A 27,784-nucleotide genomic window follows, 5' to 3' on the forward strand; every position below is an offset into this window, starting at 1 on the left:
CGATGATACCATTATTTATGTCAGTTATAATTCTTGAGTGCCTAATTCATTTTGCCATTTGCGTCACTGGAACAACTGCCCTTGGCTCATTTTTTGGACAAGGCTGCCTTCTCCTCATTTAGCCCGGCGGCTGACAAATGACTTTGTGAGCAGTGATATGGTCTCCTGCAGGAACAAAAGGAATAGAAATTGAATCCTGGCTTCTAGCAGCAGTCTCATCCGTCATCTTTTTCAATATTGATATCTATTATAGTTATAGATTTTTTTCTCCCTCTTCCCCCCTTCAGCCATGTTCTGTTCTCTTGCCCTGTCGGATCAGCCGCTCGGGGGGCGGTGACCTGTTGATCATGTCACTTTGATTGATGGGTTTCATTGTTTAATTGTCAGTGTGGTCTTCTTTTAATGGAGCGTGTACACAACTGAAAGATCACATCTCGGCCACGGACGGGGTGCAGTATGATGAAAATGGAATGCGATCGTAGCCATTGATTCTGCATCGTCAACCGAGGCCATCGTGAGCCGGTGGGCTCATGTTTATTTCTTCCTAGATCATCTTTCACATATCGCGTGTCAGTTTACGGGAAGATAACATCCCCGGGTAATGCTAATCCTAGCTGCCTTATAAGCACATGGTCGCCTCTTTAGGGATTTATATTGTTTAAGGCATCATCAATGACGCTTCTGACAATTTGAACAATGCATAACCCTTAAATCTAGAATAAAAGGAGGGGCGGTGGGGGAATACGGTACAAAATCAAAATATTTCTCATTGTCATTATCGTCATATGATATTGTTTAGCCACAACTGGATTCATTACCTCATTACTATTCATCCTTCACACAGCCGCTGGAAACAGAAATGTCATTTAATCCATCTGCAGGCGACCAGGATTTTATAACATTGTGAGCTAGTCCTCATGGGAAACGCAGTCTTTCTTAAGGCAAAACAGTACCGCGTTTGTCTGCCTGCGTCGCTAAACTCGACCAGAACTGAAAAGTTACCTCGTGTTGCCTTGTCCTGTGTTTAGCACATGACACTAAGGGGCAGTTTATATGGCGACTCTGCGACACAAAGACACAATGACTGAGTTGCGGACTCCCCTCGCGTGCATATGGTGTTAGCGAAGACGGAAGGCGAAGACGAAAAATTCTGAATCCTGCCTCCAAGTTGGAAGAATCCGACTGCGGGGGGTTGAGGGGTGCTTCCTCGGCATACATATCAAAGGCTCCTGCGGCGCGAGACAAAGCTGTTAACGTCAGCACTCGTACACGTCACATTGGGTGTGCGCAGCGGTGCTACTAAACATTAAAAACAGCAAATATGGCGGAATGTCGGCTTTAGTTTACTGTTTTAATAATAGTTTTAAATTAAATATGTTGAACGTTTCAATTTTTGTGCCTTTTTGAACAAAAGAAAAATGACATTGCTTCGAGTGGGCGGGCATATTTTTTTCCGGGCTGAGGGAGCTTGGTGGGGTCAAAGTGCATCATTCTCTGTCGCCCAGTAAATCTGCACTGCCCCGTAGGGCCTGGCATGAATACTACATTGTTTTCATGTGGAATTGCGACATTGTTCAAATGGAGACGCAAATGCAAATGCAAATTTGAAATTGTTCGTCATTAGTCGCCCACAAGAGTCGCAGTATTTGTTGACGCTCAACTGTATTAATTTCTACAAATATTGTAAAAAAAAAAATGTTGTTGATATAAAAGGTTTTAATAAGTGAAGATTGGGTGAGAATATTTTGATTTCCAAAAAAGAGACCCTCGGCCTGGCCTCGCGATACTTACATTTTACTCGAAATTCACTCAAAGATGCCTTTTCACTTATATAATATATATATATGATATTTAAGTATATCTTTTCATGGGACAACACTGACAAAATGAGACTTTGGCACAAAGAAAATTAAAAGTAAAAAGTATGGCTTAGTAAAACTACTCTTAGAAGTACATTTTTCTCTAAAAGTTACTCAAGTAAACGTTACGGAGTAAATGTAACGCATTAATACCCACCGCTGATCATAGATAAATTGTCTTATAATCAACAACATATTTTAGCATCACTGTATCATGTAGAAAATTGTTTTGTTGTAGGGTGTACAGTTGGATTGGATGTTGTGATTTTTCTTTCTTCACTAAATGCTGCCTGTGTCCTCCTTTTGTGGCCACCCTGTGACAGGGGAAGCGGCAACCTATTCTTTTTGAATGGCACACCTGGATAAATCAATGACTCCGACTACTCATGTTACTTGTTCACCACTGATGTACCAATCAAACTATACAACCCCTAGTAAAAAGTATGGAATCACCAGTCTCGGACGCACACTCACTCAGACATCTTATTATGTAGAACACACTCAGATTGAAAGCTTGAAAAAAATAATGAATTTGTTCAAAAGTGCAACTCCTTGGCATTCAGAAACACTAAAAGAAATGAATAAAAAAACATTGCGGTGGTCAGTAAATGTCTTTTATAGAGCAAGTGCAGTGAAATACATACAGTGGAGTTGAAAGTCGGTGTTGGCCAACGACAGCCCCAAACATCACTGCTCTAGAGGAGACCTGGATGGAGGAGTGGGCCAAAATACCAGCAACAGTGTGTGAAAAGCTTGTGAAGTTACAGAAAATGTTTGGTCTCCGTTATTGCCAACAAAGGGTAGATAACAAAGTATTGGGATGAACTTTTGGTATTGACCAAATACTTATTTTCCACCGTGATTTGCAAATAAATTCTTTAAAAATCAAACAATGTCATTTTTGTTTTTGTTTTTTCACATTTTGTCTCTCATGGTTGAGGTTTACCCATGTTGACAATTACAGGCCTCTCTAATATTTTCAAGTGGGAGAACTTGCAAAATTAGTGGTTGACTAAATACTTATTTGCCCATTCCATTCTGAGGAAAATATATGGAATCACTCCATTTTGCGTTGAAAATGCAGACACACCCAGTCAATTTCCTTTCCATAATTGGGCCCCTGTCTCAGCTTTGATCTGAATGTTAGTCAGCAGTTAAAAACAGTTCAGTTATAACACCAAAGAGGGCTGCTGGACCAAGTGGATTCACAAGAATCATGGCTCCAACAAGAGAGATGTCTCTTGAGACCAAGGAGAAGAATATGAAACTTCTTGAAGAAGGTAACGCTACACGTATTTTTGCCAAAGATGTGGGCCGTTCACTGTCAGCTGTTCCAAAAATTTGATACAGCTGAGACTGGTGATTCCATACTTTTTGCTAGGGGTTGTATATTCTGTCTGGATGGCACACCCGAATAGAATCTACAACTCAGACTACTCATGTTACTTTTACACCTCTGATGCACCAATCTACCAAAATGGAGTTAGAACGTGGCTTTGGAAACCTCACACATCTACAGTACGCGATTCATCACTCATCCCTCCCCGCTTGGTGGCTCTCCCCAGTGAGTTTCCTACCAAGGACGTAGTAATCTATTTTTTTTTGTCTGTTTCACAGGGCTCCTTGGGCCTTCATTCATCATGTATGAGAGCCCTCTGCCGAACTGCTCCAATTCTTTGCTCTATGTTTAGGCCTTCATGTCTGCTTGGTTTGATGGTTCCTGTAGGAAATTGCTGATATTCACTCTAACGAATGACGTGCATTTAGATGAGCATGATGGCCCAAACACTCAGAGGCGAAAATGTAGTGAGTGTGCAGGACTGTAAGGTTATTCATCCAGAAGAGCTTTTACGAGGTCACACATGAGATTTCTCGATGCGTAAATTTGCTATGTGTTATGTTGTTTCTTAAATGGGGATTTCAACCAATCCTAACATGTTTTGCTGTTGAATGTTTAAAGAAATTTACATTTTATTTATGGTTAAACTTAGTTTAGTTTTTCTTTGTTGTTTATATATAGCTTGTGTGCAAGATTTAAAAAAAAAAAAAAAAAAAAGCAAGTAAAATACCGTATATACATGTAAAATCAATCTTAAAACTGAACTGAGAAAGAAAAAAATATATTTTCCCTTTGATAATAATTGGTTTTTAGTTTTCATTCATTCGTTCATTTACCAAGATACTTATCCTCACAAGGGTCGCAGGGGTGCTGGAGCCTATTGTAGTGCCTCTGCTATTACGCAGGGGGAGATTTTAACTACTGGACCAGTTCTAGGTTCGGGGAGTGGTAATTAAAAGGAAGGAACCAGAGAGTGGTATGAATTAAAAACAAACCTGGCCGGCAGTTTACTAAACAAATAGATCATCTACATCAATTTACAACCTATACCTGAGGAAAATACCTTTTCTTATACCACACAACACCTTAATTTAGTGTTAATGATTAGCACAAAATCATAGGTTCAATCAGCATAATTCAAATCGTGACACTCTTGGCGTCATCTTTGGTGGACGGCCACTCCTTGGGAGAGAAGCAACAGTGCCAAACTCTCTCCACTTGTAGACAACTTCTCTGACTGTCGATTGACGAACATCCAGACTTTTAGAGATGGTTTCCCAGCTTTATAAAAATCAACAATCCTTGATCGCAGGTCTTCAGACAGCTATTTTGACCGAGCCATGATGTACATCAGACAATGCTTCTCATCAAGGCATTTCTTACCAGGTGTGGGTTTTATAGTGGGCAGGGCCGCTTTAAACCACTCATCAATGATTGGGCACACACCTGACTTAAAACGTTTGGTAAAAATTGGTTTCAATTGCTCTTTGTCTCCTTCGGCAGAGGGTTCACCTACTTATTTTTCCCCCTTCTGTCATTGTTTGCATGCTATCTCCATTAAAATATGAAAAGCTATAATTTTTGGGGTGGTTTTAGCTAAAGCAGGCACTGTACTTTCATCTTTGTGATTTTGACAAAGAGCAGATCACATTTGATGGTTATTTTATGCGGAAATGTGAGAAATTCCAAAAGGTTCAGATACTTTTTCATACCACTATACACTGTCTTTTAATGTGGGGGTCTCGGATTTGTTTTTTGTTTTTTTTCAATTTATGCCGGTATGACATGCATCACTGTTCTAAAAACACATTTTCGTGCACTTTAGATTTGCCAATCTAGAATGCTAAAAGTGACCAAGTTATTGGGTTTAGCCGCTGTGTTTTGTTCTCAGTTTTTTCAAGGTCATGCAAAATCCCTTGGGCGCGTTGAATTTTCCAACATCACAAGTGTCTTTACATGCATGCTTCATGCTCCCAGCAGGCCCAAACCGCGGACGGCAGTGTGGGGATTAGAGACGCTCTTTTAGCACCACAGGTTCTTCCCTCACCACCACTGTGTCTGATTATCGTTTGCTGCTCATCTGTCTTTTGAATGTTTATCTCCTCATCTTGTATAATCTGGTGACATGTCTCCTCAAGAAACTTGATCACAAGATTTTTTTTTTTTTTTTTTGGTCTTGTGTTGGCTTTAAAATGATATATTTTAAAGGAAAACAAAACGATGTGAAAGAGATGGAGGTGGGGCGAGTTCAGGCGTAGATCGATACAACATGGTGTAAGTCTCGTGCGTGCGAATGTTATTGCGAGAGTGCTATCAGGGCTAATCATTTTGGTCATTATCCATCGTGTCCCCTGATTCCAAAGATTTAGGAGATGTAGGAACAAGGGGATGAGAGTCCGTCAAGGATTTGAGGAGTGGGAAACAACGTCTGCCCTTGTCAGCAGTGGTATTTGTTCGGGTAGAACGGAAATGGAAGGAAGAGAGTGAGAATTATTTTTTAGCACAGAGAAAAGAGGCAGTGTTGGGTTTGGAGCAGCTTATTCAAACTCATGATGCCAAATGTGGTTCACTCCAGTAGAGCATTTGTAACCACACAAGTAACTTAACTTCCAAGCATCTTCACGTTCATGCAACATGCCACTTGGCATAACAGAAGCATTTTTGCGCAAACTGTTGGAAATCATCTCAGGGAGCTTATGCGCACTGGGGTTTCAGGCTGAATGCAGTTTAACGCCAGAACCAACTTGAGTGGGGAAAGATGTTATCTGGCATCTTTCACTGTACAGGACAGCTGGTATACAGCATGTTGTCATGTGGGCAAGATTGTTGTCGTCAATGACAACGCAATGATATGCGACGCCTCTTTTTTTCATGACATCAACGTGACGGTGATGAGCTCAATGTGGCTCTACAGTATAATAACAACATTGGGAGACAAGTGACAAACCTTTATGAGTTTGGTAACACTTTATAATAACTATCCGTTTTACTAGTTAATAGATCATTAGTAAACTGTTGATAAATGATTTATTGTTGATTTGTGAAGTATTTGTTAACAGTTTGTTAAGCATTTACAGGGTGTTCCAATATGGTTGACCCCATTCTAAATCCCCATGCTAGTTGATGGATCTTAATAAAACTATATACACTTTATGTTGAAGGTCATAAGTTTTATTGGTTAAATATACAAAGAAAAGTACAAATATTTGTTGGGTCTATGGCAGATTTTCATATAGTGCAACATGAGCGCTGCCTGCAAAATGCCTTATCAAAATGCCTTTTCTTTTGTAGTGAACGGCATTTCTTAACCTGAAAAGATAGAAATGCCAAACGTTACACACAAAACTTGAAACGTTTCTACACAAACTGTGTTTCAGGTTAAGAACACCCTGTAAATGCTTAACAAACTGTTAACAAATAGTTCACAAATCAACAATAAATCATTTATCAACAATTTACTAATGATCTATTAACTAGTAAAAAGGATAGTTATTATAAAGTGTTACCATGAGTTTTTGTTGACAAAAACGAGAATAAAAACATTTTGAGTTTTCATCGACTGAAACTACAGTATAGAGAAATCTTTTTTTTCCACATAAAGGATGACTTACATTAATGATATTTATTGTCCCAAAGATCAAAAGTGAAATAGCATCTAGAAACAACACTGTGTGTGGGGAACTGTTTGCTGACCTCAGTGTCATCGATCAAATACGGTTTACGGTGGCATGGTTGCAATTTGGTGTGTAATGGGTCACGTGGATGGATTGATTTTGCATGTTCAGTTCGGTTGACTTATGTATAATTAAATATAAAGTTTTATGTTTTTTTTTCCCTCCTAAAATTTATTACTACAATAGTACCTTTACATACGAAGTTAATTCGTTCCTGGATAGTGTTTGTAAGTCGAAATGGTCGTATGTTAAGCAGGATTTTCCCATAAGAATACATTATAATTCCATTAATTCCTTCCAAAGCCCGAAAACCTACACTAAGGGGCTGTTTACATGGCGGCTCTGCGACACGAAGACACAATGACTGTTTTGCGGAGTGGCCTCGCGTTCGTATGGTGTCGGCGAAGACGGAAGGCAAAGATGCAAACCTTGGAATCCTGCCTCCAAAATGGAAGAATTCGATTGCGGTGGCTTAAGGGGGGGCTTGCTCCGCATGCATATCAAAAGCTCCCGCAGCGCTCATAACGTCGGCTTTAATTTACTGTTTTTATAATATTTTTAATTTAGATATGTTGAATGTTTCCATTTTTGTGCCTTTTTGAACAAAAGAAAATGCCATTGCTTGGAGTGGGCGGGCATGTTGTCTTCCGGGTTGAGGAGGTCAACGTGCATCATTCGCTGTCTCCTTGTAAATCTGCACTGCCCCTTAGGGCCTGGCATGGATAATACTGGTACATCGTTTTCATGCGGAATTGCGACATTGTTCGAATGGAGACGGAACCATATAAATGCAAACATGAAATTTTTTTGTCTTCTCGGAGAGTTACCATGTAAACGGCCCCTAGATCCTTAATTAATACTGCTGGTACTATTACAAATTGTAATTACACATAGCAAAACAAATACATTTTTAATAAAACCGGAATAATAAAATGATAATAATAATTCCTGTAATAATGTAACGAATCGGGTTCTAATGTGGCGGATGTATTTTGCGTGCTGTACCCGAATGCACCGTGTCGCTGATGTGACAGAGCGGAGGTGAGGTGTGGTTGAGATTTTACTTTCTCTTTTAATGTTTTGTCGAGAACACCGTCAACTGCGGCGGACAGTGGCCATGTTGTGTTGCACACGTTCTGAAATGATAAAAACCTGACGAAGCTGGCGATTTCTTTGGCGATGTTACCCCAATAATAACTGTCACTTTGACTTATGAAGACTGGCGAACGGAGGTCGCAGGAGGACCGTCGAGATCGTCGCCATTCTAATGCCATATTGTTGAGCCAGTTCACAGTTGCGCACCCCACGCTTATATTATTTCTATCATTTCCATCTTCACATCAATGGTACGCGTCACTTTTTTGCTTGTTTCACCACCTGCACTGACCTTCTTGGAAGCTGTGTTGATTTCTCTCACAAGAAAATCCGCCGTGCGTCCGTCTGCGGCGCTGTCATGTCTTCCTATTTCGAGCATATCGTCGGATGTAGAAGCAAATGGCCAGTCAAATTTTATGTTGTACGTTGAAAAGATCGTGTGTTGAAGAGATCGTATGTCGAGGTACCCCTGTATGTCGATTCAAGCAAGCGGGGAGAGTTTCTACACGGAGACCTTTAAGTCTCGGACACTATTAAAAGCCAGAAGCATGAGCTAGAAAAAAAACGTCTTAGTTCTTTCTTGTTTGGGAAAGGCTTACCAGTTAAGGTGTCCGTTGGTATTGCTCCATGGAAACCATCTATGCTGTCGGAAACAAGTCTAAAACTTCACCATCTGACAAAGAATGTTGCACCTACAAGAAAGAAAATTAGCTTGATTTATTCAACCAGATTGCACAGATCTGGTTGCAGTGACAATATCTGCAATTCTTTGCGATCTGCAGAAATGTGAATAAGTGCATCTTTCTAGCCAAAAAGTTTTAAAATCCATTTTTCATACTCAGGCAATTGCTGGTAAAGGTGCCTCCAAGGTTACCGATTCGTTTCGCTTGTTTATTTATGGTTTATTATGATTTTATCATTGTTACAATCTTTGTTCATTTTTGTTGATAGTAACTTCAACATTAAGATTTTTTTTCAATTAAAAGCATTTTCATTTTTTTTTCCTTTTCTGCACCAAAAATTAACCATACCAAGCGTTTAAGAAACTGCCCCGGACCAGAATTCATTTTTTAACAGTCCTTTACACCCATAATGAGAACTTATAGAGAGGTCCTGGCAGGATCCTGAGGTCCAAAGTTGTGCAAATCATCACCATCCGTCAACTCATTTTGCACCATTATAATGCACGGTCCCATGTTGAAAGTACAGTATCTGAATATAATTACCGTATTGGCCCGAATATAAGATGGTGTTTTTTGCATTGAAATAAGACTGAAAAAGTGGGGGTCGTCTTATATTCGCGGTCTAAACGTTATACCCATTCACGACACTAGATGGCGGCAGATATCATTGAAGCGATGTTCTGTCATGACAGATCTCAGCTACTCTCAAGTTTAACCAGTTTGCATCATTTTGTTGCAATGTTTTTCCTTATTCAGATTTGTTTCAAGACTACAGTTACAGTTAGACCTCACTTTGATGGTTAATGCAGTTATTGCAATTTTGTTGTTTTATCACAACAGATTGGTTTATTTACATTTCAAAAACCAGAAGCCATTCATTTACAAATGTGATTGCACTTTAGTTTACATATTTAAATGTTCATATATTAAGACTTGAATAAGGCAAAATAACATGCCTTTTCTCTCAAATATATTGTTATAATCATTTGATTCTGATGTACTGTAATTATTTTCTGTGTAAAAATTTATGTGGTGTTCAAAAAGTCTTTTTTTCAAACTTGAGTCTTGAAAAAGAGGGGGTCGTCAGGGCCGTCTTATATTCGGGACAATACGGTAATTAGCGTAATCTAAAAACATCACAGTTCTTGCAGGGCCGTGTTTCAGTTCCGGCCAATATCCAGTAACTCGGCAAGACCATTGAAAAAGAAATTGCAAACGGGCCTGAGCTGGAATTTCAATCCAGAATCTGTAAAACAAATAAAAGTTGACCATAATTTCGTACATCTGTTGGCTTATGTGAAAGTTAACCAACTTTGACCTTTTGGAATTCCAAGTCAAAGCCAACATAATCCTGTGGCGTAAAATCATGTCGTTCAGACACACCACTCATTCTCACCAAGAGTTCTTTCTCCTTCATCCCGTGTGTGTCACAGGGGATCACAAGAAATAACACAAGTTTCAAAAGGGGAAAATGAAAGAGGCGACACAAGGGAGCGATGCACGACGGCGGCGACGTGGGCGTCCGCGTGTCAGGGAGATTAAATACACGACACAAGAAAATGATGCCAAGTTCCACCCCTTTACCGTCTTTTCTCTAGCCCCCACTGCGAGTTTAAAAATAGAACACGTCTAAGGAGGAGTGGGCCCGCGAGGAAAGTGCACGGAGACTGGCAAGAGCCGTATGCGCTGGGAGAATGCAATTTGAGATCATCCAAATTGCCTTTTCTTTCAGCTATCCCCACACCGCGCCCCCACCTCAGCCACTTGCGAATCCTCATATGCACTGGCAGAGTCCCTAAGCCAGTGTAAGCCCGACGCCAGTACCCACACTGCGAGAAAATCAGTAGGATGGAATAAAAGAGGCAGTCCAAATAGATCAGCGGGATTTAGAGAGTGATAGATGAGCGTTGGGCAAGGAGGGTGTAGTGGAAAATGGTCTTGGAGAGAATGGATGAGGGACACATCTTTTCATATGTAAACCTGTCCTATCTTTGATGAAGAAGGTGAGAACAAAACTAGTTGCCTTCCAATATTTTTTCCAAGGTCAGATAGCACTGAGATTTGTTGCAACGCATATTTTTCTGCCACATTTTCACAGTTGTTTATTGCTTGTATTTTTTCCTTGCGTTACTAAGGATTATTAACCTGGCACACCAGATTGATTGTTCCATAAAACCACTACAAATATATTCCACATAATAATCTGGGAGCCATCGAGACCTGTTTCATGGGAGGAACCTTCATAAAACTATCTAGCTGCTGATTGGACCATGGCTCTTCTCGTCACACTTGCGAAAACATCGTTTCCGTCATGAAAAGTTTTTTTAGAGGTCAACGAAATGGGATTTTCAAATGCCAATGCCGAAATCCAACGCCAATTTTGAAGCCTATATTTGAGTCGGAGAGACTTTTTTTTTTAAAAGCACGTAGATTATGAAAAACATTTTTTTAATTGCTTCAACAGCTTCAAATTTACAATGATGACATGAGAATTAAAGGATTAATTCAATCTAGCGATACCAAACCAATTTCTTTTTATGCTAATGCACACTCAGCAGGAATAGTACAATATTTTCAAGTAATTCAACCCACCAGGATGTCATGACGAGAGGTAAACAAGTGAGAGGTTAAAGTGCCTGTGACAGGATAAAAAAAAGTCTTAAATAGCATTATTATGTGAATTAGAATCATATTTTGAGACGCTTCGACTATATACAAGTTCTTGGCAAAGCGCTGATGACGATAAATTAGTCTGTCGTTTTGCCTGCCTGTCATTATATGGCTCTGGCGTCCCCAGCTGGATGATGACGTCGGCAGGGTTATGATTTTTGCTGATTTAGAATTCAGCCCATTGAGGGGAAAGATTCAGAATTTAGAAAATGCGAAAGAGAGCAGCAAAAATCTCTCTACTCCAATATTTTTACAGGATATTCTTCTAATCTAAGTATTTTTCTGCAATTGCTAAATAAATAGTATGGTCATGACAAATTACAGTTTTGTTAATGGTCAAAACTGCCGACTTCTTTCTCTCACGAACGGTATTTTATGCCACCGGAGTTAGTCCGGTTTTTGTCATTTCCCTGCCCCGTCTTCGGAGATGGAGGAAAGAGCGTAAAAAAAACAGGAGGCGTGACAGCTCGGCCACATACTAACCCGAACCAAGCGGCTTTTCCAAGTCTTTTTTTTTTTGCCTTTCAAAAATTATAAATCACAAAAAACTTCCCCGACTCATGTCACACATGGCTACGGGGTTGATTGTCTTCACCGATCTGCCAGCCCCTGGCAGCGAGCAAGTTACGGCTCGTCGTTCTGCTCTGGCCCCGGCAGGCAGGCAGTGCTAGTCGCCGGTGTTCTGCCAAATATTTCACCCTTATAATATTTTGCTCCCAAAGCTTTTGTGGCAGTGAATAGGCCCTCTTTTACATTCAGTTGGACTCTCAATGTTATCCAAGGGTGCTAAATAAACAAGTTACATCATAAACATACACAGTATGTGCAACACGAAAATGTACACAATGGAGAATGAGACGAGAGTGGGGGGCTCCCCGTGCCCAAGCCGAAAAAAGAGCATTCTCGGCGGGAACGCGAAGAGGAACGAGGGGGGTGGAAGTCTATACAATCCAGGACCGGAGACTAGAGCGGGGGGCTGCTCGGGACCATGCCGAGGAAAGCGCTCTGTAGGCGGGCACACCTTGATTAGCCGGCGACCATGGTGTGCAACAAGCCGCCGGTCATCAGCCGTGTGGCCTTCTCTGTGGACAGGGAGTATTGTCACCCACAAAATGCAAACCACCTCCTCATTAAAATGTTTGCCATGATCCCAGTATTTGACGTAATATTAAACACGAAGCTTACGCACTTCCTTGTCCATTCAATGGTTCCTCGATTGTTGGTCGCTTTGGAAAATCCAAAAAGCCGCACACCACTCTACCCGGTGTAGCAACAAAAGCCTGCATTACATTGGCTTTTCATGCCGCTAAAAATACACATTTTAATTTCCCAAATCAGCTGAATTCGCAATCCTTCTGCAAGCTATAGTAAGGGCTGTATTGTGAAGATAATCTCTACCGCTGACGTCATATTTGCCTTCTTCCTCAACCCGAAACTCAAGCCAGAAGTCACTCATTTTCATGGCGCGGGATTAAAAAAACATGAATAAATATATCGAGCGCTTCCACACACATCCAAGCGGTCCATTTCATTCAGGAGCATAAAATACCTCGTGCAAGATGAAATAAACATGTTTTTTTGTGTCACAGGCACTTTAACAGGATGCTCTCCATGCTAAAGCTAATACTAACGCGAATACTACTCCAACGCTAAAGTGTAAGGATCACTCAATAAACACCTTTAAGACTAAAGCAACATATTATTTTGCATATTTTCTAATGCAAGATAAAAAAAATCTTACAATATTTACAAAACAGGCAAGCCTTAAGCTTCCTGTAGCCGTCTTCCTTCAAGCTGCTGCAGGGTCCTTCCGAGATCCCACCGTCGGTCAGCGGCGGCCACAATTGATCACACAGATGCTTGATCAAAATCCTTTTTTATCACCTCATTCCTTTTGTTAATCGGCTGATGTTGGAAAAACAGTCCATATATCGGCCCGATATATCAGCCGACCAATATATCTGTCGACCGCTAGTTTTTTTTCCCTCTTGAAAAGAAATTGAACTTATTAGCACTCAGACTTTGTGTTAAAGCAGATAGTTGCTTCCTGGTCCTGGATGTAGCCTATAGGTTTTTCTTTTGTTTGATTTTTGAGAACTACTCATACAACCAGTGGTGCGGGAAGTGGGATGCTGCCCTGTTAGTTTTCTAGGTCATACCTGTCATGCTTTGTCTATTTTTCTTTGTCTTCCAGTTATTGTTGGTATTTCCGGGGTTTTATTATATTGATTTGGGAACCACTGCATTATGGTGAGCAAAGCAAAGGAGATTAAAATGAACATTTTCTTTATATTTGTTACATTCAGGTGGAGAGGGCTCAGCAGAAGCGGGTCAGAAGGAAACATCCACTTGCGACATTTGCCAGTTTGGTGCCGAGTGTGACGTGGACGCAGAGGATGTTTGGTAAGTTGCCTTGTAAAAAAAAAAAAAAAATAGAAAAGTGCTTCACGTGGAAAAAGTTTATTCTCAGATTTTTACAATGGGTACATTTCTCTGATTAACCAAATTTCTGAACAGCTGAATTCTTTTGCGTATCAGTTGTTAGTTCAGTTATCAAACCTTCTTCCGGTTTATGCAGTGCTTAATTTGTGAATCATAAGGTGCCAGAACGCAAAGTACATATGACAGCGCAGGGATGATGACTCGGGCACAGGTCCCGGAACATACGCAGAAAATGGTTCTGAAAACAACACGCAAATGCCCACTTGCCATGCTGTGGGACTTACAAGCCTCAATTTCAGATAATATCCATGGTGTAAATGTTATGACAACAATTTACAATTATTTAGGCTATACTCGGCACAGCACGGGCAATTGCCCACATAACCACATTTGGAACAGTACACAGTCAGCAATTATTTCAAGCAATTTCTCAACAGGTTTAACTTGGAAACATAAAAATAAAAATCTGAGATTACAATAAATAACACAAACCCATTCTTTTGCGAGTTTCACCCCCCATCTTCTCTGGCCCCAAAGTTCCCACCGTCTTACAAATTGTGCAGCCCAAGCCCGAATTTCCCATAAGGGTTCTGGCCTGTTGCTCCTGCTGTTGATGGTCTACCTGACTAGCTGCTGCAAAGGTAGCAGCCTCCTGCCCCGGCTTGGTTGGTTGTCCGTTAACCTGGCTAGCTGCTGCGGCGCTAACCTCCTGCTGCACCCGGTCCCGCTGCAGCTGCCCTCATCGCCGGTTTTTGCTTTTCTGACTCGTTTTGAACCATCTTCTTTCTTTTGGCTTGTTGAAATATCGTTTGATCCTGGCTGCTTGCTCCCCAGATGCCACAATTTTCTTTTTTTTTTTTTTTTTTCCAGGTGCGTGATTTGTTGGTCCAGCTTTTCAGTGTATCAACAAATCTCTGACTCTTTCTAATGACGTAAAATTTTTATAAACAACATGCAACAATTCTTGGGATTTGTTCTGTAAATTAAATTATGCATATTATTTTATTTTATAAATTTAAAAAAAAAAAAAAAAAAAAACGTTTTTATGTTATTATTATTTTTATACACGAGAGATGCCGGATCAGACCAAAAAGGTCCCAGAACACAGAAAATCAAGAGGTGCTTGCGCTTGTTCCAGCAATATCCGGCACAAAATAACCCCTGGATTTATGGTTTGCAAACAATGAGAGAACAGATTGATCATATAACTAATTAATTGAAGTTGTATTTAAAATATAAATATAAAATTGCAATTAAAACTGAAATGGCAAAGGCGATGGAACATGCTGCAGCTCATCAATATTGAACAACAAATGTTAATACAGATGTTGAGGTGTTTAATACAGATGTTGATGTGTAGGCGATAAAGAAGACGTCACTGGGGGTGTTCGAATGTTTGAAAGTGTCGGTGCTGTTGTGCTGAAACAGAAACAAAGTTCTGAGCGGACCAATCACAGTCCTTTCACATTCACGTCACCATATGTTGACGTGACGCGTAGTCGGGACTTTTTGGATGTGCACGTCAGGCTACGGCATAGGGTCGTAAATTGGGTCTGCGTTAAGGGCATAGGTACGCTGTCACCACAACACAGAAGCATAAATCAGCCTTTACTCGGGAGGTAGTTAGAGATATTTTAGACCTTGCTGATTATGTGGAACCGGAACCTGCTGACGAATAACTTGTTGTGTGGAAAGCAAAGGAGTTGATTGAAGTTGTTGGCGTAATTTCGGCTTTTGGTTGCAGCACTTCATGTATTTAAATTTATGAGCTAAACATGCTGTCACTTGTGCTCCACTTGATTGACCCGAGTAAAGCAAGTGCCACCTAGTGTGTCAGAATATGTTTACCTGCTCTGCATCAATCCGCCCGTTTACTGCAAAATGGACACGAAGGGGTGCTATTCGTTTGTGCTCCGTCTTCGCTAGGTGTTGGGACACCCATCTGTTATTGAGAGAGTTGGTACACTTCATCAGCTGCGCCGTAGGTGCTGCTATTGACATCATCAATCAAAATTTATATATATATATATATATATATATATATATATATATATATATATATATATATATATATATATATATATATACATACATACATATATATATATAAATACAGTGCCTTGCAAAAGTATTCGGCCCCCTTGAATCTTGCAACCTTTCGCCACATTTCAGGCTTCAAACATAAAGATATGAAATTTAATTTTTTTGTCAAGAATCAACAACAAGTGGGACAAAATCGTGAAGTGGAACAACATTTATTGGATAATTTAAACTTTTTTAACAAATAAAAAACTGAAAAGTGGGGTGTGCAATATTATTCGGCCCCTTTACTTTCAGTGCAGCAAACTCACTCCAGAAGTTCAGTGAGGATCTCTGAATGATCCAATGTTGTCCTAAATGACCGATGATGATAAATAGAATCCACCTGTGTGTAATCAAGTCTCCGTATAAATGCACCTGCTCTGTGATAGTCTCAGGGTTCTGTTTAAAGTGCAGAGAGCATTATGAAAACCAAGGAACACACCAGGCAGGTCCGAGATACTGTTGTGGAGAAGTTTAAAGCCGGATTTGGATACAAAAAGATTTCCCAAGCTTTAAACATCTCAAGGAGCACTGTGCAAGCCGTCATATTGAAATGGAAGGAGCATCAGACCACTGCAAATCTACCAAGACCCGGCCGTCCTTCCAAACTTTCTTCTCAAACAAGGAGAAAACTGATCAGAGATGCAGCCAAGAGGCCCATGACCACTCTGGATGAACTGCAGAGATCTACAGCTGAGGTGGGAGAGTCTGTCCATAGGACAACAATCAGTCGTACACTGCACAAATCTGGCCTTTATGGAAGAGTGGCAAGAAGAAAGCCATTTCTCAAAGATATCCATAAAAAGTCTCGTTTAAAGTTTGCCACAAGCCACCTGGGAGACACACCAAACATGTGGAAGAAGGTGCTCTGGTCAGATGAAACCAAAATTGAACTTTTTGGCCACAATGCAAAACGATATGTTTGGCGTAAAAGCAACACAGCTCATCACCCTGAACACACCATCCCCACCGTCAAACATGGTGGTGGCAGCATCATGGTTTGGGCCTGCTTTTCTTCAGCAGGGACAGGGAAGATGGTTAAAATTGACGGGAAGATGGATGCAGCCAAATACAGGAACATTCTGGAAGAAAACCTGTTGGTATCTGCACAAGACCTGAGACTGGGACGGAGATTTATCTTCCAACAAGACAATGATCCAAAACATAAAGCCAAATCTACAATGGAATGGTTCAAAAATAAACGTATCCAGGTGTTAGAATGGCCAAGTCAAAGTCCAGACCTGAATCCAATCGAGAATCTGTGGAAAGAGCTGAAGACTGCTGTTCACAAACACTCTCCATCCAACCTCACTGAGCTCGAGCTGTTTTGCAAGGAAGAATGGGCAAGAATGTCAGTCTCTCGATGTGCAAAACTGATAGAAACATACCCCAAGCAACTTGCAGCTGTAATTGGAGCAAAAGGTGGCGCTACAAAGTATTAACGCAAGGGGGCCGAATAATATTGCACGCCCCACTTTTCAGTTTTTTATTTGTTAAAAAAGTTTAAATTATCCAATAAATTTTGTTCCACTTCACGATTGTGTCCCACTTGTTGTTGATTCTTGACAAAAAATTAAAATGTTATATCTTTTTGTTTGAAGCCTGAAATGTGGCGAAAGGTTGCAAGGTTCAAGGGGGCCGAATACTTTTGCAAAGCACTGTATATATATATGTAACCCTAAACAAAAATGTTTACAGCACAAACGTAGCATAAACAAATGACAACATTTCGGGTCCATTTTTCAATAAATTCAGGGCGGTTTGACATCATCACTTGAAATTAATATGGCAATATCTGAAAAACGATAGCAGCACAAACATTTTTTTTCAGCACAAACCTGCACAAACGAATGACATATATTTATATATATTTATATTCATATATTCTATGAATTTGCATCTGATGGGGGGCCAACTTCACGGACATACCTTTGAATAGAAATTCAAATAGAGAACGAAACTACGCAGATGCCAATAAAAACTACTGTGTCACAACATTTGGGGTCTAAACAAGGAAAGTTTTGCCATGCACGTTGGCAACACTCATGCACGTAACGATAAATCGCATATGGGTAAATTACTGACCTCATTTTTATTTACCTTGAGTTTAACTGACTTCGTACGTACATATCGCGACAGGCTAAGACGAAAGGCCTTCATTTTATACATATGTCCATTTTCCTATCCCACTATCCTGGTCATTTAAATATCTTTGAAGACTAACAGCTTAGATGAGATATTTTCATTTTTCAGCACACTCGCCACTGAACATCCGCTGGAGGTTTGGTGCACAGCTGACCATTTCATTTAACCTCAATTACTATTGTGGGCCACAGAGAGAAAGCAGAGTTTCGCTCATTCTGGAAATCCAATTACCGTCCTTACACGACTTGCCAATGTCAGGCCAAAATGAATTTGGCTCACACAAAGAAAAGTAGTTCAGCGAAGATGCGGCCATATATTTTCAGTTTTTTGTTTTTCTTTGCAGAAGAAATGGCTGCCATTTATAAACTAATCCACATGCACTAGCACAGAGTTATAATACAAACAGCTTTAGGGCTCTGCATGTAAAACATCTGCAACATCCAACTAGCTAGATGTTCAGCTTGAACACTTGCTAGCACCAGACAGTGTAACAATGAAACGGGTTACACACATATCAATCTATTCTAAACCATACCATTTTTTTTTAAATAAACATTCTAGATTACTATTCAGACCAATGATTAGATGGCAAGAACCAAATATTTTCATCAAAAATCTGACTCATACGCATTCAAAACAAAAATAGCATCGTCTTGATTAAAATGGCAGGTTATTCCAATCAGAGAGCAGCTGATTCCAATCAAAGCAGCTGGCTACTCAATCAACTACAGAGAAATCATTGTGGTTTCAAAGTCTGCCAGCCTGCATCAATAGATTTATGTTATTCCTGGTTTTGTTGAATCAATTAAAAACAATTAAGAGATTCAAGGCATGGCAAAATACCTGCGAAATCATTTTGTGCCGAAATTGGCGTAATAGATATGTATGTGTGCGTGTGTGTTTGTGGGTGGGGGGCAGAGGTGGGTAGAGTAACCAAAAAATTTACTCAAGTAAGAGTAGCGTTACTTCAAAATTATATTACTCAAGTAAGAGTAAAAGTAGTCATCCAATAAACGAACAAGTAAAAAGTATCCAGTGAAAATAATACTCAAGTAATGAGTAACTTTTCAAGTAACTGCTTATTTTTGTTAGATTTTTGTTTTTTGTTTTTAAACAATGGTATTTTTTTCTCTCAGCACAAATTGTCTATATGAACTGTTGTTATAATGTTATAACTGTTGCAAACCCATTACATAACCACATTAAAACAAAGATTTTTTTTTTTTTTAATCATTAAAGACAGAGGGGGAAAAAACGGTAATGAAGCATTATTCGTCTCCAAAAAGCCTAAGTGCCCTGCCCTCGAGTGGAGAAAATAGTTCCTGGTTTGAGTAGTGAATACTGTAGTTCCTTCGTAGTTACTATTATCAAATTAAAAGGATGTTATCTCCGGTTTTCTGTGGTCAATCAGTGCCAAATAAAAACTGGAAGAGAGTTTTAAATCCACGATTTTGATTCATGTTGAGGGCAGCGCTCTATGTCAAATACAGTGGTACCTCTACATACGAAGTTAATTTGTTCCAAGACCTTGTTTGTAAGTCTAAATGGTCGCATGTCGAGCAGGATTTTCCCATAAGAATACATTATAATTCCATCAATTCCTTCCACAGTCCGAAAACCTACACTAAATCTGTTAAAAATGCCAGGCTGTTTGCATGTTACGTGTTTTGGAGCCCCCTGGCGGCGTGTTTCAATTTGTTGTTTTTCTGATCAGACATATTTTGGCCACCTAAAGGTAAAACCTACGTTCTAATCGAAAGAAAATAAAAAGGCAACGCATTGAGAAAGAGAAAGTTTTGATCTGATTAATTCAGAACGAGCATCATTATTGTTCTAACCGGACTATCTGTTGAGGTGGTTGCAGCTTAACGTTGCATTCGTAGGAATAATTGACCGAGAATAAGTTTTCATTCAGCCAAAACAGAGCTTGTTTAATTTCCACTGACGTGCAGATACATCCTCTCTCACGCTGTCTTCACAGGCAATCCCACAAATCAAAGTAATCGAAGTCAAACAAAAATGAAGCACTATAAGTAGCACTTGAGACCATTAAGTCCCATCCTGCCATCTTGTGGCGAAAAAATAATATGTCAATAATAACACGCAATAGGAACATTATTTCCACATCAACTGAGGACACATTTATGAATACAAAACATTTCTCCCAACATTTCTCTCAACAGTATCCATTCTTCTAGTCACACCAGCCCAGCGCTATTTTATAAAATCCTAAATGAATACTGCTGTTACTATTGCAAAAAGCCATTACAAAGAGCAAAACAAACACATTATGAATAAAAATCAGAATAATAATATAATAATACGTAATAAAAATAATAATACCTGTAATAATGTAACAAATCGGGTTCTAATGTGGCGGGTGTATTTTGCGTGGTGTACCTGAACGCACCGTGGGGCCTGCAAACAGTTTGCTGAAGACGTGTCAACAAAGCACATGGGTTACTGGAACCATTTCCTATGGTCTGATGAGACGGGCGGGCTTTCTTGTGTACCATCTTCAGAAGAGGCTTCCTCCTGGGGTGACAGCCATGCACACCAATTTGATGTAGAGTGCGGCGTATAGTCTGAGCACTAAAAGGCTGACCCCCCCACCTCTTCAATCTCTGCAGCAATGCTGACAGCACTCCTGTAACAAGGCATATGACATTTTGGAGGGAAAATGACAAGCAGTACTCAATTTGGACATTTAGGGATGTACGTATTTACTAAGGGGTGTGCTCATTTTTGTTGCCTGGGGTTTAGATATTAATGGTTATATTTTGAGGGGATAATAAAATAACTATCATACATGCTGCACAGACTACTTTTCATTGTTTCAAAGTGTGATTTTGTCAGTGTTTTCCCATGAAAAGATATACTTAGCCTAAATATTTGCAGAAATGTGAGGGGTCACTTTTGTGATACACTGTATGTTTAGGTACCACTGTATTACATACATCAACTGCTAAATGCAAGAGCCAGCTTGGCATGGCAGTGGTACCATATCCAAAAAAATATAAAAATGAGAAATGTTGTCCCAGTATTCTTTTTTTTTTCGGTGGAAAGCTGCATATAAAAATTTGTTTTAAGCATGAGGGGAGGAGAACAGCCCTTGTTCCTTTCTCTCTGATGTAGTATCCCTTTGTTGTGAGATGGAACAAGATGTCTGTGTTTTGAGGGGGGCTTTTGGACACCAGCCAGGACGATCTGCCGTCAATCAAAATGGTCTCAAAAAACTATTATCAGTATGTGACTCACTCTTTACATGCACTACTTTCCATACGCTGTCAGGCTCATTTATCTCAACAATTCACTGCATCTCAGCTGGACATTTCTGCTCATGCTATGGCAAAAAGCAGTAGTCAGGCTCGTGTCAAATAATCATCCAAAGTGGGGATCAATCTATTTGTATGCTTGATGGTTCGTAATGGCTGCAATGAGCAATATATAGGACAGAAATAGCCTGCGGGTGACCCATTTCTTCCCCCTGCACCTGTAGACATTCGGGATGATTGGATTGCCTTTCCTCGCCAATAGACGGCTGGCACTGCGACCCCATGCCAGATAAGCAGACGTAAATGGATGGATGGATAGCCCCGGGCTACTTTTTTGACAACGTCTTTGCCCTAGTTCTATCAGGGCTATATTTAGAGCCAGTGTTTTTCATTCCTGTGAGACGGTCGTAAAATGAACCCAAAATCAGACCGGGTTTGATAAGACAAAGAGACTGACAGATGCAACATAGAAAGGCCTCAAATGATTTGAAATCTGAGGCAACGTAATTAGAACAAAAAAGAAGCAGAAGAAATGAATGTGATTAAGTTATTATTAGAATGGTAAACGTGCTATTACAGGAGCTATTATGTGAGTGAAAGGTTGTTTATCGATATACGTCTTGCGATTGGCTACCGACCTGCCCAGGGTGTGTGCCTGTATGTTCATTCACTCAAAATTGTTTAGTTTTCTTGAATAGTATTTGTCAAGTTTCCGTTTTAAGTCACTGTTCAGCTCCCAATATGGCGACAGCCCAGAGTAGACTGGGATTCACTCAAATCAAGTTTTCCTTTCCTCTTTTTATTTTGAAGATTGTGGAAACCTTCAACAAAACACTACAATTGAACGATTAAACATATCGTTATGAACATTTTGTTTTTAACACTTGAACATTTGAAAACTACAACCATTTTAGAACAGTTCAATCTGAAGCTGTTTTTTAAATTACACAAAGTTTTAAAGAAACAAAACAAAACAAATTTTTCAGTTTTGGTCGATTTTAGCGAAGCCAATGGAAAAAAGCTTAGTGTTTTGCCTTAAAGTGCGTATGACACCAAAAAGCATGTTTATTTCATATTTCACACAGTGTTTCATGCTCCTGAATGAAATGGACCGCTTGGACGTGTGTGGAAGTGATCGTTTTATATATATTCAGTTTTGAATCCCGCACCATGAAAACGAGTGACTTCCGGCTTCAGTCTCGGGTTTAGGACGAATGCGAATGTGACGTCACCCGGGTCAGCGTCTCACAATACAACATTGCTTTATGGCAGGGGTCCCCAAACTTTTTCCTGTAAGGGCCACATAACTTTTCCCTTCTCTGATGAGGGGCCGGGTCAGTTTGTAACAGAAAAAGTGTGACGATTGCAGGAGTGCCTAAATGTAAAAATGTATTGTTTTTCAGAAAGCCACAATCAAATAACCCTTTCTGGATTCTTCACGGAACAAAAGTAAATAAAATAAAAATAATACAAATAATAATATAATATAATATAATATAATATAATATAATATAATATAATATAATATAATATAATATAATATAATAATAACACTATTAATTAAATAGATAATAACCAAATAACGCTCTCTGGGTTCTTCACAGAAAAATGACCATACCATTTATTTAGCAATTGGGGAAAAAATACTTTGATACGAAGAATATCCTGTAAAAATATTGGAGTAGAGAGACTGAAACAATGACATTTTGCGGCTCTCTTCGTCGCACTTTCCTCGTTCTGAATAATTCCCACTCAGTGGGCTGAAATCTAAATCAGATGAAACCATGACCCTGCTGACATCATCCTCCTGTTGGGGACGCTAGAGCCCTATAAAGGTAGGCGTATCTAAACGGCGGATTAAAAGACTAATTTGTCATCATTTGTGTTTTGCCAAATTGTTGTATATAGTTAAATCGTCTAAAAATATGATTCTAATTCACATAATAATACTATTTAAGACTTTTTTTAACCTGTCGTACGCACTTTAAGGAAGAATGTTTTTCCCATGAGGACCAGTGCTGCATTTCCCATGAGGACCAACGACAACCCGCAAAGTGTCATAAAATCATCAATCAATCAATCAAAAATCAATCTCCCGGTCGCCTGCAGATGGATTAAACAACAGCGGCTGTGTGAATGATAAATAGGTTATTAAGTCTATGAGATCACTGAGATCAATACTGGGGCACATGCCCCAGTGAAATATGTCTGGCTACGCCCATTGTTCTAAGTGAAATGTAAACTGCAAAGATGGCTGATCGCGACAAGTTGTTTTTGGACATCAAAAGACATTTTGACCTCCAGCAAGTAAATACCGTAATTTCCCGAATATAACGCACACTTTCCCCCCCCCCAAAATCAACTTGTAAAATCATGGTGCGCATTATAAATGGGTACATGGATGGAGACAGAAATATATATATACTGGACTGTCTCAGAAAATTAGAATACACAGTATTCTAATTTTTTGAGACAGTCAGGAAATTAGAATATTGTGTATTCTAATTTCCTGAGACAGTCCAGTATATATATATATATATATATTATATTATATTATATATATATTATATATGTATAAACCAGGGGTCGCGTTAACCAAATATTTTCCGTCGTTGACCGGTTTTTTAAAACGGTGATAGAAAAAACTGAAGTCCATCTGTTATTTTGACAGGTTGCAATTCACACCCCAGACCACAGGGTGGCGAATGAGCATATTAATTAGCTATTGTCTCTCTTAATGCATGACGTCGTTGGCCTTACTCGGAAAAATTTCAAGGCAACTGAGTGTCCGAACTAAGTCGTCTGTCCGAGGCAAAAGTCCAAAACCTCATGACAATAGCCTCTGAAGGAATCCCACTTGAGACATTTGATTATGCACAAGCGAACACGCAATTCAAGTCCATGCGCACCAGGAGGAAGACTGCGTTCAGGCCACAGCAGTTAATTTCGTTGTTTCATATGTAGCCTACCTACTGGGGCCACAGTCAGCTGTTTTTGTCACTGCGGAGAAAAAGTTACATATTCATATGCTTGATGGCACGGTGTGGATTCTGTTAAGCTTGTTCGGACAGAATATTGTAGCGTCACCGGGGTCTGGTGGCGGCACCGTGATTGACACATCAACGCGAGGTTCTTATTGGTGCACCCGGTGTGCCAGCGCGTCATCCAATTGGTGGACTAGATTGCCGCCTCTGTATATAGTTGCCTCTTTTTCTTTGGGGGCGGAGTTGTTGTTTTATTGGTGTTGCTGGCGGTAAGCAGAGTAAAAAGAGGGAGAAAAATACCACGACTTCCGTGTCTAATTTTTCGCCGCCAAGCAAGCATTACAATATTAATTAAAAATGAATGAAAACTAAATACTATTGAATATGTCATTATTATCATTTTAAAAATGTAAGTGACGGGTAGATTATAGATTATAGATTAGATTATGACCGGATTTTTATGACCCTGTCAGTCAAAATGACAGACAACGAAAAAGTCTAGCGCAACCTCTGGTATAAACTGATTTTTTTTTTTTTTTTAATGACACAGCCACGTTGTGTTGAAAAAACGTATGCGGCGATCCATTGCCAACCATTACGGTACGTGACGTCACCATTTTGTTTTGGTAATACTTCACTCTGATCGGCCGAATGATTTAGTTTGTGTTAAATTCTGCTTTTTTCACTCTTCATAAAGCACAGAATTTAGTTTCTTGAACTCATTTGAGTCAACGTTTATTGCAGCTCCGCAACTCAGACCATAACAAAATTAACAACACATACTTCCTGTGTGTGTCCATCAATTATATCTGTCCCTCAGGAAACTCAAACCCAAATAACAATACTTCCTATTGTTACTGTCGTGTCGACAGCGATGAGCTCTCTTGGATTTCCGACTTACGTTCTCACGTTCATTTTACCGTATCAATCCATGGAAGAAACATTTATTCATCATGATGAAACTAGCAAGTTATACAGCAGCCTTTAAAAGAAAAGTCACATCTGTTTTGTTTGATTCTGGTAAGTTGCAGAAGTTGTCAAATCATATTATTATCGTAAATATTGTCAGTTTATGGTAATTTTTTGAACTACCAATATGCTATGCTTGTGCTGTGTTTCACCAGTCAGTAAAATGACATTTCTGTATCTGTACACGAGCTCTGTTTTCTTGTTTTCTTCTATTTATTGGTGCTAAAATTAGGGTGCGCGTTATAAACGGGTACAATAATTTTCCCTAGATTTTACAAGTAAATTTGGGTTGCGCATTATACACGGGTGCGCCTTATATTCGGGAAATTACAGTAGTAGATAGTGGAAGAAAAACGACGGCTGAGGTAAATAGCACACACTGCAAACTACTTTCTAATAAATAGATACAAATAAATATATTTGCATACTTTGCTTTATTTCAATAAATAAAGGAATATATATAACTTCATGCAAAGAGATGGCAGGATATCCTCACGGAAAGTCAGTAAAAATTACGGGTAGTTGTGTTGATTAACTGAATTAATGTATTAATTATTAATAAATAGATACAGATAAACATAGTTCTATCATCGCGTAATTGATGTTTTACCATTGACGGGCTGCTTTTCGACGGGCAGCACCATTTTGTCGAGTGATGTCAGATTAAAGCAATTCGTAAAGTCAGGGTACTTTTTTTCCGACTTCGCGACTAGGACCTCGCAGTTCGACTGGTGTTTATATGATATTTTTCCTGGTCGGAGGTTGGAAAACTTCGACTTCCCACTTTCCTAGAATGCAGCATAAGTAAATACTGTACAAAGGTCAAGGAAGATTTGTCAAGGCTGATGCTGGCCAGTGTTGAGAACAAACAGCCCCGATTCCTTGGAAGCTCTTGTTGCTTTGTTTGTTTAACTATCTAAATATGGGTGATGTTGCAATGTGGTCTCGGGACTTGCAGATAACAATACTGTCCTTCTAACACCTGTGAGTAGACGACCAGACTCCGGGGACATGCCGTAAGCAGAATGACCAATTTACCTCAAAGATCAATAGTGTATTCTCGAAAACCCATTTAGGTCCATTTGTGGTGTTAAAGTGTAATTACCCATAAAAACGCCCGCTTATACAAGAGGAGTTGTTAGCAGATGTACAGTGAAGCTTTGAGAGTGTGGGCTGGTTTAGACATTCTGAAAATAGCACAAGAAAGTTTTTACCGCCGCCCTTTGTGCTGTCTTTGCCAAAATAATTTGACAAGAAATCCACAAAGGCAATTCAATGTTACACTAGCAGCAGGGAGCCCTCAGCGCATGACTGACCTGAATAGTTCTGCATTGCTTTTTCTGTCTTCTGAATCACAGAGAAAAAATGACTGATTGACCAGTTCAGATGGTACTCCACTTCTGTTGCCAAGAGTTGGCATGCTCCTAACCCTAATGAGGACAAACACTGCAGAAAATCAAACAGTTTATTTGCTGAGGATGAAAACTTTCTTCGTCAGCTGTTTCTAAAAACACGTATATGACATGTCATTGTCAAAGCATCCCAAGGATGAAAATGTATTGCTATAATCTTATCCCTCGCAAAATGTGATGATATGACATGGGACATGATGGTTTGGACAAGACGAGCCTATTTTGTATTCAAACATCATATCGGCAACCCATCGTTATGTTGTCATTGCGGATTCATTGTAAATGCTGATTTTACAGCAAAGGGTGGTTTTGGACAAAATGGCGGCCTTATATGACGACTGCAAATTGAACTCCATGTAGCATGTCTCACCGAGTGTCAAGACACAGCTGTGAATGGCCAAAGCTGGATTTGGGGGGGATATTATGGGTGAAACATGGTATTATAACAAGGGTCACAATGCAGAAATCGCAGACATTAAGTAGTGGTTGAGGTTTCTTTTTAGAATATTTACCCTTTTAAACCCTTTACCCTTTTTTTTTTTTTTTTTTTTTTTTTTACACATTTACATTTTTCTTTGTTTGGATCGATTATTTATCATCTAAAATATCGGGGAAAATGCGACAGTAACAAATATATATAATATGCGATAGTTATGAAGTAGATATCCGTGACCTATTTACAGACACAATTTTTATCAGTGTGATATAACTTGTTTAAAAGTTTAAATAAATATGCAAGTGACTCATTTTATAAAGTCTTTTTTATTTTTATTTTTTAAACTAAATATTAGACATCAATTAATGATTCTAAGCCAAAAATGATAATTTCGAATAATAAATATAATTACTTAACTTCTTTTCATGGCTGGGTTGAAACAAAAGCGTCTGTAAACGGGGGTCTCCAGGGTAAAACGGATAAATTAAAAATAGTTTGGGGGTGTAATGCGCCATGAAACTGCTATGGCAGCATAAAAACATATTTTTCTTTCAAACACAGCAGTTCTTTCATATAACCTGTTTTGACCATAGAAAGGAGAAAAACGCCAATTACCATACCTGCTGTTTCTGCTGAATTATCAAATATAAAATTCTTTTTTTTTTTTTTACTCTTGAACGTTTATCCTAATAAGTTGAATAAATATTATCAAGCTTCAA

The 27,784-nt window shown here is 39.3% G+C and overlaps 1 protein-coding gene across 1 annotated transcript in view; it reads left to right on the forward strand.

The window, feature by feature from the left end:
• The window catches only part of tmeff2a (transmembrane protein with EGF-like and two follistatin-like domains 2a), a 315,395-nt gene that overhangs the window by 209,800 nt on the left and 77,811 nt on the right, over positions 1–27,784 (forward strand). Inside the window, exon 5 of the mRNA XM_057852648.1 lies at positions 13,627–13,723. Coding sequence (XP_057708631.1) covers positions 13,627–13,723 — 97 coding nt within the window. The remainder of the gene's footprint in view (positions 1–13,626; positions 13,724–27,784) is intronic.

Source organism: Corythoichthys intestinalis, chromosome 12, assembly GCF_030265065.1.
Source record: "Corythoichthys intestinalis isolate RoL2023-P3 chromosome 12, ASM3026506v1, whole genome shotgun sequence".
In the NCBI taxonomy this organism is placed as follows: domain Eukaryota; kingdom Metazoa; phylum Chordata; class Actinopteri; order Syngnathiformes; family Syngnathidae; genus Corythoichthys; species Corythoichthys intestinalis.